Below are 13,031 nucleotides of genomic sequence, written 5' to 3' on the forward strand. Positions count from 1 at the left end.
AACTATATTTTCACAAGATCAAATGACATCAGTGATGGCTTCACCAAACATGTTAGTGGTGAAGCCAGTACAGGCACAAGCTTTGACAGCAAAAGAAACTTAGTTGTGCCTTCGTAAGAACAGAAAATATCACAGTGAGACTTAACTGTCTTTTACTTTCTTAAGCTGTACACAAAAACATGAGACTTTACTCTGGCTGGAAAACATGTTTTTGAACAGACATTTATTTGGCTTCCTACTCATGAATGTGTTCACTTAAGAACATTAAGTCCATTTTAGGTACATTTGACCTTATTTTACAAATCTGTAGCTCGAAAGATGCAACATCTACATTAAATCCAGGCCATTACTAGCAAAGTCTTTGTCTTCCATGACAACGTTCAGTTCCCAGAACAATATATTGTCACAAATCACAGACACTACCTCTAATCAACAGACAATTACAATCCTTATGCTAAAAGCCTTTTGGAAAAAAAGGCCATTTGCTTTAGCACTTTACTGAAAACCCAGGGGAGCAGCCTACTTTGATCAGGAATTCATTACCAGAGAGCCTGGTAAGGAGAAGATTTCTCTGAAGTGAGATCATTTTGGCCCAGGAAGCCTATGCCAGCCTTGAAAAGAGGGGAACAGACTTACACTCTTCAGCTCTTTGTTTTCACAACACTGGATTAAAAGAAATTAGTTTTGATTCGCACTTGTGTAAATGAGAACAGATTTGGCACACCACTTGCACTGAAGTCTTGTTTTTGTATTACATTTAGTAGAACTTCAGACAAATTAAATGCTGGCACTTCAGTTGAAATCTAGTAAAGCATTTAGGAACATGTTTGGCTTTCAGTGCAAGACAGCAGTACTGTATCTTCAGTATCTTTACATGCATCTTTAGAAATAAGCAGGTAATTCAAAACATTGTGCTAAAATAGATCTTAAGCTCACAGGAAAAAAGTATGGCCAGAAACTTTACCAATCTACTGCCTGTCTACTATGCCACTATGTGAAAGGTCATGTTTGCAGAGAAACATTTAATTTTATTGAAATTACAGTTTATTTGGTTTCTACTGGATATAACCCCAATATGCCTCTACTCTTCCTTCACCATTAAAATGTTTTCCTTCCATTTCTCATCATTAACATTTTTAGTTGGTTTTGCATCTGTGCCCTATTTCTCTGCCCTTCATTTGACAGCCATGGAGTTTGGCAACTCCAGCAAGGCTTTGGCAGTGCTGCTGCAGAGCAATTCCCACAAACCATGAGGACACTCTCACCCAAGCAAACACCATTCCTGGGCCTGGTTTAGTAACCACTCCTCCAAATGCCATGAATTGCCTGAACAAAAGGGCATTTTCATTGATGTTAGCTATATCTGTGTGGGTCATGTTGCTGGCACTGGGATGATGGCAGCCTTATTTTTTCTCATGCCTTACTCCCAGGATGGACTTAACCTACAAAGTGATAGTGCTTCTTTGCTCTCATTATTACAAACCTGTTAGAAATAGCATGAGACTTTCAGTGTCCTGGGGGGAATACAGCAAAAACTGTTCCACCCCACAGAGATCCCAACAATGATCAGTTCATCTTTATCCCTCCAATAGGGCTGGAAATCACCAGTGGCACTGCAAATCTTTTACCATCTCAATAGCAATGCACAACTCTATTCCCATTAATCTGTCTTCCACCCATTCACACATCAAGTACAAGCCTGCTTCATTTTACAGATTATATCCATGTTGCTCCAGACAAAGGTCACTTTATAGTTACAGTTCTTCAATTGAATAAAAGCTTTTGATGCAGTAAATCATTGTCTTTCACTGTTCAAACCCACACAATACAATACAAATAATGCTGCCCTTTCTTTCAGAATTCCTTTTCTACCTCACTACTTGTTTCTTTACAAAATAAAATGAGGCACTTTTTACTTGCTTCAGCCATAGAAATTAGTTATAGCACTTTGGAGACAGTTTGCCATGCTGCTACAAACCCAGACTCTATGCTATTTTGAGATCAAAATGAGCCTCTTTCATTACCTTAGTGACAAATGGAATCTAATGTACCAAGGTTTCCCTAGATTTAGCTGTTACTAGATCTTCTCCCTTACTACTGTGAAACTTAGGACACTCTTCCAAGTGCCACATTTTTTTTGTTTCTACATATTTAACTTATGTAATAAGTTACCTGCCTCAATAGGATGTTACATGCAAGGTGAGCATGTTTGTGTTCAGACAGTTTGTGTGCAGTGGAAAAGAGGGCAGCAGAAAGGGTGGATTAATCAATTAATTATCCAGTCCTGTGGCACAACCCCCAAACTCTTCCTTTTAGCATTATAAGGTATTCTACTCTTTCTTTGAATAGTGAGGGGAGCCAGTCAGCAGGAGACACAAAATTTTGAGATTTAATTTACATACTGTGATACCCTTCTTTCAAAAAGGAAGGGTAAAACATAGCAAGATAAATCATAATGTCAAGTACTCATGAAAAATGGCAACCATTTAACAGCAACACTGGTTCTTTTGAACACTGAAGGTCATGACAAGAACTGAGGCTAAAAGCTGAAGGCAGACAAATTCTAATCTGAAATACAGAACAAGGGTTTTACAGCAAGGTAGCTAAAACTTGAAAACACTGTCAAGGCAAACCAGGAAGTCACATTCACTTATATCTGCAAATAATAATGATTACTTTTCTAGAAGAAATGATTCAGTGCAACAAAGTTATCAAAGTTATCTGAAGGAAATGTGTGATATATGGGAGGTTGGTTTGGATGAACTGATAATTCTATCCATCTTTAAACCCTATGAAACTGAAAATACATAATTAATTAAAAGCAAGTCCTAGCTCACTAATATAATTTGCCTTGTTTTCAGTGCTGAGTTTTTTCCACGAAGAGCAACATTAATCACTTAGTTAAAGCATTCAGTCCCAATAGACTCCTCAGCTGGCAAACTGCCACTGTGTCCCTGTCTCCTTTTGCAGCACCATCCTCTTGGTAACAGAAGGCATTTGCTAAAGTAAGATGGAATGAGACTTCTACAAACAGCTGAGCTGTTGGTGGGTAACAGCTAGGCTTGCTGCTAGCTTGTGTTTATACCCCAGAACACTGCTGCTTTTAAAGCTAGACTTGGATGATCACCCACAGAATACAGCTTCAAATCAGCTTAATTCAGCCTTTTTTGCATATGTGTGTGCTAAATAGCATCTTCTAGTTCAGCTGGCTTAACCCAGAATGTGCTACATTCGACTTCAATGAAACTACAATTAGGCAAGAGCAGCTCAACATTTCTTCTGACTGTTATACCAGAACAGAATTACCAGCTAGCAATTTCCAGTCAAAACGAAATTATATCATAGCCAATGAGAAAAATAATCTTACAACTTGCACTCTTGATCAAGTAGTTCTGGAGCTCTTTTAATTTTATTCTTCTTTTTAATGGTATGACTTCACTCACTGCAACTGGTATACTGAAACAGGGAAGAGACAGCAAGTTCTTACAACAGCAACCACAAGCTGACAGTAAAACTTCCAATATTTTGCAGTGCTTAGATTCAGGTTTCTGCCTTTTTATCTAAGATCTCTACAAAATAGAGATTGTCTGTGAGGCTGGATTCTGCATTCACAATTCATGTTCATCAAAGAATGACACTGTACAGCATGGCAGAACATAGCATGACATTGCATTGCAATGTAAAGGAAACTGAGGGTAATTTTGGGGTTGCAGTCCACTCCCTCTACAGCACAGAGCAATCTGAAGCAACAAAAGGAGGAGGCTGAAGACAATTTTCTTGCTAAATTTCTTACTATCCAATCTTGCTTTTCAATCATCACGTTTTATTTCTCTAGTCTGAAAGTGGAAATAAAAGACTGCATAAATGGATTCTCTTCATCCCTGAACACTTCAAGTTTATAAAAGCAAAGAAGTTTTCTCCAAGGGAATCTTGGGCAGCCTGGAGATCTTTTCTGACAATAGAAGAGAAGCAGTTCTGCCTTCACTAGGGTCTCCTCCAAAAATTTCAGGGCCTGCACTGAGGCCGTGAGATGCAAAGATACCAGGGAAACAGAGCAGCAATTTACATTGACAAAGAGGATTTTGATACACTCCTCCAAATGGGGCAGCATTACCATCTTAATAGCCTTTTGCTCTCAGCCCTCTTCCTGAGGACGCTGGAGATTTTTGCAAATGGAGAACAGTTCCGCTTCCCATTTTAGCTGCAACAATAGCAGAAGGGCTCCTTAAACTGCATCAAATAGCAGTCTGTGAAATCCCTAACTAGCCTCACTGCCTCTCCTGCCGTTTTATTATCCTCCAGCTCACAGAACAAAGCAGGGGGGAGCTCCTCCTTCTTTTTTTTTTTTTTTTTTTTTTTTTTTACCCTATTCCACACATCCTAATCCCTCAGAGGTGGCAATGGAAATTGCTTGTGGAACTGTTAAATCACACTTTCACTTTGTCTTTCATTCCCCATTCACCCTTGCTAATCAGGGAGCTTCCAGCCACATTTTCCGATATCAATTTGTTTATGGCCTATTGGTTAATGGTCCCGGGATGGGACCCCCTGAGTAAAAAGAAAGAATCCTGGGCACTTCAGCCAGCTGCTGCTTCTCACCAGTTCCCACATCCATCCACTTGTTCCCATCAGCCACCCTGAATGTGCTCACCTCCTGACACCAAGGGAATTAAACAACAAAGCCTGAATGGGAGAGTGGCCTTTGCGATCTGGCTGCGGGACAGATTCCACTTGTTAGTGCTATGTGATGTCCCTCCAGCACTCACCAGCAGTCCCCTTGCTGTCATCTTACCTTGCACCAGCTTCCCTTTGGAAAGAAGCACCAAGAACAACTCTCAGAAAAACTCTAGCCTCCCTTGAACAAGGCAGCCTGGTGCCACTTTCTGCATCTTATCCAAACCAGACATTTCCTGGTGATTTGCTCGCTTCCTCTATCCACAGAAATAATGATCACTGAAATGTGGGATGAGACCATACAATATTTACTTTTACAGATCAGTGAGATGGTTCATTTGTAAGTGCTTACAAGTCTCTGCAAAAGAGTCTGAGGCCCATTATCAGGGGAACCATGCCCTTCCTTGCTACCCATCTTGGAGAAAAATATCTAAAATAGTAACATAATGATGTAGTCAGAAAGTAATAGAATACTCACACAGAGAAGACATTCTAGTTGTCTTTCAAAATGCACAAAGAATGCCTGATATTAAGACATCAATTATGTAAAGAAATCCAAACTGGTATTTTATCTGTTTGTAGCAAAATGACAAACAATGTTTTAAATGTACACCCCAGCAACATATGGGTATAGGGAAAAGAGCAATTGCCACACTTTTAATACAGTGATATCCTCCTATTAGAGTGCTGCTCCATCATCAGTATGTATAACCAGGCCCATTTGTTCTTTAAATGTATGGTTCAGTCTTAAGAAAGCTATATTCATGGCTCACAGAAAAGAGCTGAAAAAATTAAGAAAATCTCTGAACAAATGCTCCCTGTTTATGAAATGGGAAAGTTTCAGAAACTTTCACTACATTAGTGCCTGAGGACAGAGCAGGAAATTGTTTGCCTTTTTTAATAATGACCAGAAACATCTATGTAACTCAAGATATACAAGATAGAAAAATAGCTTATCATCTGCCCTATACTGAAATAAAACATGTAAAGTAACCTCAGTTAAAACTAATAAAAAAATGTTTTTTGTTTCTGTAGACTTTTAGAATTACTGGTACCAAATAAAGCAGATCAAGTGCCCAAAGTGCTATCTAAGAATATACTGAAAATAGTATCAAAAGGCTTAGGAAATACTGTATAGACACCTCTCCCCCATTACAATTATGTAGATGTATCAAATGGCAGTAAAAATGCACCATAAAACATTTTAATTTCTTTTGTTTTCTGACATCTTGCCTGAGATGTAAGCAAATTGAGACACTAGGAAATATGTCATTAGTTTGCTACAATCTGTTTGAATGTGAGAAATGTGCAATCAGAAGGAGAAGAACTTTTCACATCCCTTAAAATGTCCATAGTGCCTCATGGGATCACTGATTCTCCATCACTGGAAACTGAGAACCAGCTACACTCACTTGTCTTACTGCCCTGGCTGCATGTCACAGTGTCCTCCCTGAACAGAAAGTGACAGGCACTGACTAGTTTTATTCAGCCTGTTAAAATAATGCAGTGATAAGGAGCCAGGCTGCATATCAAAAGACATCAACTCAACAAAACTGATCTGTGAATCTTTGTCAGGAAGTAAGGATGTTTGTTAGGATACATGGGAAAAGAAGTAAAGTGTTTCTAAAAGTACATGATTCAGGACTCAGCCACGAGGAATCCTAGCTCTCTGTCAGCATGGTAGAAATATTCAACTTTTCATTATACCTCTTCATATCCCAGAGAATCTGAGGATAATTTAAGACCATAGGGCATTAACATTAAAATGATCACAAAAACAGAAAACATATATTAATTTCCTATGTTTTTACTGATGCCAGGTTATTTGCTAAAGAAGAACAATTTATTACAGCAGGTTATTAATGATAGATGGGTATGTTTTTCCTGAAGAATCCTATCCCATAGGACCCCATGTTACCCAAACCATTCCACTTTACCTTGGAGGAAAACAGGAAACTCTGGTTAATAATTTCAGGGTCCATTTCTAGACATAGCAATATGCAAGAACAAATTCTGTATAATCCAAGAAAAAACAGTAAATTCAGCAGAATGCTTCTGTTGTCAACCAGAATGTTTAAATGTGTGGGGTTTTAATTCAGTATAAACAGCACCATTTTCAACAATAGTTGTTATCTACATTAAACTGCTTAAAATACTAATTGAAAAGGCAAAACAACCAGTGTTCTGGTCTTACCCTGTAGAACCAAGCCCGATTTCTCAATGGTGTAGAAAAAAGTGGAGAATGGAGCAACTGGGGATTTAGCAACCAGGAGCTGCAAAACAAATGTATAATGTAAATATGCATCTTTATAACATACTGATCAAAGCTCAAACCTGCAAAAACATCTCACCAGATTTAACTTCCAGAAATAGTAAAGCATACTTCAGAAATAACATGTAATTATTGATCTAGCCCTGTCACTTCTAAGTATTTGAGGTCTCATACACATATATAGATCATGCTGCAATTTTAAAAAGACTTACAGGTCCTGTCATGAAGGCAGTAAGTTTTGCTTCTCTTGCTGGCATCCTGTTAAGCTTAACCATTCCTGCTGGTTCAGGCCTTTGAACTCAGAGAAGATTTTGAACAAAACTGGTACTGTCGTGTACAGGCAATTTTTAATTGCCATTAGCCAATCCACAGATGTGACCCCTTGGCTTCTCCAAGAAGTCCACCCACTGTCTTTATCCAGCCCCTGGAAGCAGCATGTCCACTTATGGGTCATCACACTGGGGATGGTAACATGCCATTGCACATATCTGGATATTCTCTTCTGCAAAATGGTTAATGACCATGTCAAGCTTTATTCAAGGATCTTGTCCTTGAAATATCAAAATAGGAACTGGAATTCCCTAAGGGTGGGTGTATAGTGCAATTGAATTTAGCCTGGTGTTAGGGTGACAGCAGAAATAAACCAAGCTCCCTGGCTCCACTATGGTAGAACCATCCTCTGTGGAAGATGAGCTGCAGAGACAGAATTGGGCTTGTTAGCAGAGTAGGGAATGTGGGACCTGCAGGTGGCAAACTCACACAAATGTGCCAAATTTTATTGCTTGCCTGTTTGATTTTTGCTCATTGCCAGGGACTGTTTCTCCACAGCTTGCCTAAAATAACCCTCATTCTGTCACCTGTGTGAAAGTGACATTTTACTGACAAATTTATTACGCTCTGCCCAAAATGTGATCAGCACAAACAGTGCCCACGTGGCCCTGCAGACATCACTGACAGCAGTGGCTGGAGCAGAGAGTGTGCTGCTGCTCTGCCTCCAGCACAGAGCTGCTGAACAAACCTGAAACATGGCTCTTGCTCACCTCTTCCACAGCTAGAAAAGGCTGGGATCTGGAAACCAGCCCTCCCAGCGGTGGCCCTGTACTCTGGGAGAGCCTCCTGCCTTCCCATTCCCTGGGGACATGGTTTAGGTGATGGTTTCCCTTCAGCTCCTGCTGAGCTCCAGCAGGACCAGTCTGGCAGAGCCTGAGCTGTGAGGTCACAGAGCCTGCCTGCTGCCTTCCCTTCAGTGCACTGATTCCATCCAAGCCCTCTGTGAGGCCTTTGGAGCAGCATGCTGTGGAACCTCACACACCTCAGAACCTAAATTCCCAAAGCCCTGTCAGATACTGCACGCTCACAGCCCATGATAGGCATCCTTCTGTCAGATACATCCAAATGCAGATAAATATCCCATTATTTCCAAAGGGCATGCTCTAATTCTGCCAAACATTCGAGCACTTCTAAGGGTCACTGCCTGTGAATTCGGGTTGGTGAATATCAGTCAGGGGGGAAGCAGTGAGCAGATTTTACAAAGTCCAAGAGAGACTACAAGGAAAACAAGAAAGTTCACATTCACCAAAACTGCTCACATTTCTCTGCAAAGTCAGACAGTATTAAATAACATATGGACATACAGAACTGGGACATTTATTCCTAAGTGTAAGAACAGCAATATCAAGCACCAGAAATTTGAGCTCTGCAGTGTCTTTGAGTATCCAAAAGATTTGACAGAAAAATGTGCTGCAGCATCAAGGTTCATGTGATTTTCCTGTAATACTCTAAATGCTAAGGGTGTCTGTAGAGTACGTAGTTTCATTTGCATTTGTAGGCAATCTCAGACAGGACCATGCTTAGATGCTTAGTCTTGCAGCTCTTTCTCATCTGATTCTTACCTGGGCTGAATTAAAAACGTCCCTGTATCTGCTTCTTCAAACAGAACCACCATTACCTACAGCTAGCAAACATTTTCATGGGCTTCAGCATTTATACCAAACATAATCTCCCTTCTTCTTGGAATGTGAAAAATAAAGGCAGGCACATAAAGACCACAAATACAGTTGGAGAACATCAGACCAGTCCAAATGTCAATGTTTTCCTTTCTGTTTTATGAAGCTGGCAAAACCACCTCAGGATGCGATACTGTGAATACTTATTTGCAAATACTCCAAGTAAGAAAACTGCTGTAGTAACAATTTCTCCTCTTCCATGTTAACTACCATTCTCTCTGGGATTATCTTCTGGAGAAAAGAGGGGCAAGTCACATCCCATATGCCTGATGTACTCTAACAAAACCTGAATTTCCTTGCCTGTCATTATCACAGAATCACAGAATAAGCTGAACTGGAAGGGATGCACAAGGATCACCAAATCCAACTCCAAGTTCTGCACAGGACCCTCCTGTAACTGAGGGCATTGTTCTAAACACTTCCTGAACTTGAACAGGCTTGGTGCTGTGACCATTGCCCTGGGGAGCCCGTTCCAGTGTCCAGCCATCCGCTGCATGAAGAACCTTATACCAAAAACTAACATAAACCTTCCCTGACACAATTCAGGCCATTTCCTCAGGTCTTGTCACTGTTTTCCACAGAGATAGCAGGACTAAGACTGCCAGGAGGAAAGTAGAGTGAAGAGGAGTTGCCTCCAGGTACTTCACACACTCCCTCAGTTCAGAAAACACAAGAGAGAGGATGGGGTGGAAAAACTGTCCTAACACTCAGGTAGAGTCTCCCACAACAGCTGGCTGTTTAGTTGGAAAGGTCTAAAGTGAAACAGTTACAATTCTGACATCTAAGGTCAAATTTTTGGGATTCCATGCACTACTATGCACATAAATACTAGCCTATATATGCATGTGCACCAGGCACAGTTATACGTGCACATGGATAGACATTCAAGTAATTCTATGTACATTCTGTTACTGCATTTTTATTCAGTTAAAATATGTGCATAGCTATGTATAGCAATGAAAAAACATAATAAATCACATCCTTTCAGCAGCACATCACAGGGCCCCTCTGAAAGGCAACTGCAGCACAGCTACATCTGAGACTCCAAATTAGCTTCCTTTTCAGTGAAATGGAAACTGCTCAGAATATTCAAAGGTATTGCTTCATTTTGAATGTTTGCCCATTAAGAAAAAGGACCTTTAAAGTAGAACTACATATTTCACAACCAGATATGGTGCAGAGAATTCATTTTTATAACATCAAACTATAGTATTTAACATAGCATTAAAAAAAAAAAAGTAAATAGGGATTTATATTTGCTTTTCAAGCAAAACAAAAAACTGTGAAAATTCATTGCAAACTATCCTCTAGCTGGAACAGTCAAGATAGAGCAGGTTCTTATACATAGAAAAGAAACTTATAAAGCATGGAAGAAAATACATATCAAAAAAAGAAAATTTTTTGAAGGCCAGGAAATGGAAGTATAAATCATAGATTACCAAAAATCAAGGTAACGTTGACTCTGGAAAGATTATTAACAATAGCAAAAGGAAATAAAAGTTGGATTTATAATGAAATTATATTAGGAATAGCGATTAAATATATTCCTAGATATCAGTGAAAAAATAATCATTTTTCCTCAAGTAGGACCACACTGAAAAAGAAGAAAAGGCAGGTAATGGAAATTAATCATATCACATTGATATAGAAATAAAAATTGAGTGGAATGAAAACTCCAGGAATTTAGCACATTTGGCAGAAGTAGATAATCTCTATTGGAAAACCATTCTAAGAAACAGTATGTGAATTTAGGTCTGATAGCTAATATTTGTCACTTTTCTATGAACTTGAAGATGATGTAACATAACTGAGAAGCAGCAAACTTAGTCCCCCAAAAAGAAGAGGAAATAAAGGAGACTGGAGTGCTCATCTGAGATGGCTCTGGAAAAACATTAGCCCAGTGAATCTGGCAAAAATGAAGACTGACAATCTGTGTGTGTAAGAATGGGGAGAGAGGAAATGAGAGAATGAAGCAGGAAGAAGAGAAGACCTTATCAAACTGACAACACTGGCAGAAGAGCAGATTTGCAACCATGAAGACATTCTGGCTGGATATTTTAAAGTTCATTACTATCAATAAAGTGAGATGCTGGAAGAGCCTTCAACTCAGAGGCAAAGCTAAAAAGTTAATCTTTATTTTCAGGATTCAGATTAAACTATTTATGAAAGGGATATGAAGCAGTGCCTAGGGAGTACTTCATGACCTATTAAGTCTCTTCAAGTCCTATGGGCTTCATGACAGCATCAAAGCCCTGCCAACCATGTTTTATTCTGATAGAACTGAGAGCTGGAACAATGCATACTAACAATGGCTTTTGGTGGCCAACATGCAACTAAGGATCTTTGTGGTGAATAAACCAAGAAAAAGTTGTTGTTTTTTGAATACAGAATCTGTAATTTGAAGTCTTCTCATCTCTATCTCCTGCATCTGCTCCTCTCCATAAGATTTGTAACAGCCACCTGAGGATGTGGTGAACATGTGGGATCTTCCAGAATAACTCAGAAGCAGGCAGTGCAGGAATAGGAATTTATAAAACTCACATATATCCAAGCATATGTCTTGCTTCAATTCTAAATCCCTCCTGGCTGAAAACTGGGGAGAGTACAGAGAGATGTATTATCTGAACCTGGATCTGAATTCAGAATTATATGGTAACAAGCTGAAACACAGATCTCTTTCCAAAATCTTACTTTATAAAACTTAAGATCATGAACCTAAATTTTCAGTCCAACATAAAAGGTTTCCTCAGTTCCTTTTTCACTTCAGGAAAAGAAAGGAAAATAGAACTCCACTAATGTTTCTGATGTATGTAAAGAAATTTATTGCACACTGTTTCTGAGCCAGATTAGTGAAAGACACACCTTTAGAGATAATCATGGAATCAAAAATCAATCCAGGCCCCACCAATTTTTCCCATAAACATTTCAGTGCAGTTAAAGTTGCACCAAAAGTAGTACACATTTTGAGATAAGCAAACAGTAGTGGCAAGTAATAGGCTAAAGAAATTAACAGGCATTTTGATTACGAAAAATATTTTTAAAATAGCGGAATTAATAGAAAACAGACATAGAAAAATGATGAAGCAGTACTGAGTCATTCTAATTCATTCTATGATACTTCTGAAATGCTCTCCATGAGCTACCCATAAGCTTCTGGAATGGAATGTAAAATCCCTCTGTAGTTATTCTTAAGCTGCTGTCCCTATAAAGTGCAAATGAAAGAGACAGATAAGGGAAGGAAAAATGAAAGCAATTTCAAGTTTTGCAGATCCAACCTCTATAAAGTGGTCAAATCTTAGTTTCCTTTCTTTTCTTTCTAGCATCACATTTCCCTGTCAAGAGGTTTGTAATAAATATTTATTATTTGACAACAATGTAGAATAAATATTAAATGACTGAAAAATCATTTCAGCCATGAGCCATGCTAAGAACACAAACGTACTATGTAAGAGGAAATATATCACCTTGATGAAAAATGAATAGAAATTGGATAGATGCCATTAGATTAGATAAAGGAAGATAAATATGAGACAAGCAGAGCAGCTGGGAAACAAAAGGCTTATAGAGAATTGATGATGGCAGCAGAAATATTGTAGATTAACATTTGTTTTAGTTAGGAAAGCATTTTTAATAATACATTTTACTGCTTATAAGCTTTATGGAAGAGATGAATCACAGAATTGATTGCAGAAGCTCAGCAGAAAATACTAATTGTTGGGAAAACACCTCCTGTCAATAGCAAAGAAAGTGATGAATTGGAAAATATATTGGATGAACTTTCAGAAGGATTCTGACAACCAGAAATTAAGCCAATGTCCTGACAAAAAAAAGTAAAGATTATGAAGGGGACAGTCTTATATCAAATTAGTTATTAAAATGCCAAGATGATAAACTACCAAACAGCGAAATAACAAGATGATTTTGACTGAGCTATCAGCTCTCACATGATTGCAAAATTCTGATTTTATAATGGAAAGTTAATTATTTTAACAAAACTAATGGACTAAGATATTTCAATGAAATACTTGAGAAAATCAGTTGTCTTAACATTTAATACATCATTTCAATTTAGACTGGAA

At 38.6% G+C, this 13,031-nt stretch overlaps 1 protein-coding gene and 1 long non-coding RNA gene across 2 annotated transcripts in view; one reads left to right on the forward strand and one right to left on the reverse strand.

Annotated features, from left to right (window-relative positions):
- Positions 1 to 13,031, reverse strand: part of RAD51B (RAD51 paralog B) — a 355,720-nt gene that overhangs the window by 119,211 nt on the left and 223,478 nt on the right. Inside the window, exon 10 of the mRNA XM_079309682.1 lies at positions 6,869 to 6,947. Within this exon, the coding sequence (XP_079165808.1) occupies positions 6,869 to 6,947 (79 nt within the window). The remainder of the gene's footprint in view (positions 1 to 6,868; positions 6,948 to 13,031) is intronic.
- Positions 9,505 to 10,625, forward strand: LOC306803833. Its single transcript, XR_013774717.1, has 3 exons — positions 9,505 to 9,663; positions 9,944 to 10,047; positions 10,540 to 10,625. It is a non-coding gene; the product is annotated as an uncharacterized lncRNA (long non-coding RNA).

The sequence above is a fragment of the Erithacus rubecula genome, assembly GCF_903797595.1.
Source record: "Erithacus rubecula genome assembly, chromosome: 6".
Taxonomy (NCBI): Eukaryota; Metazoa; Chordata; class Aves; order Passeriformes; family Muscicapidae; genus Erithacus; species Erithacus rubecula.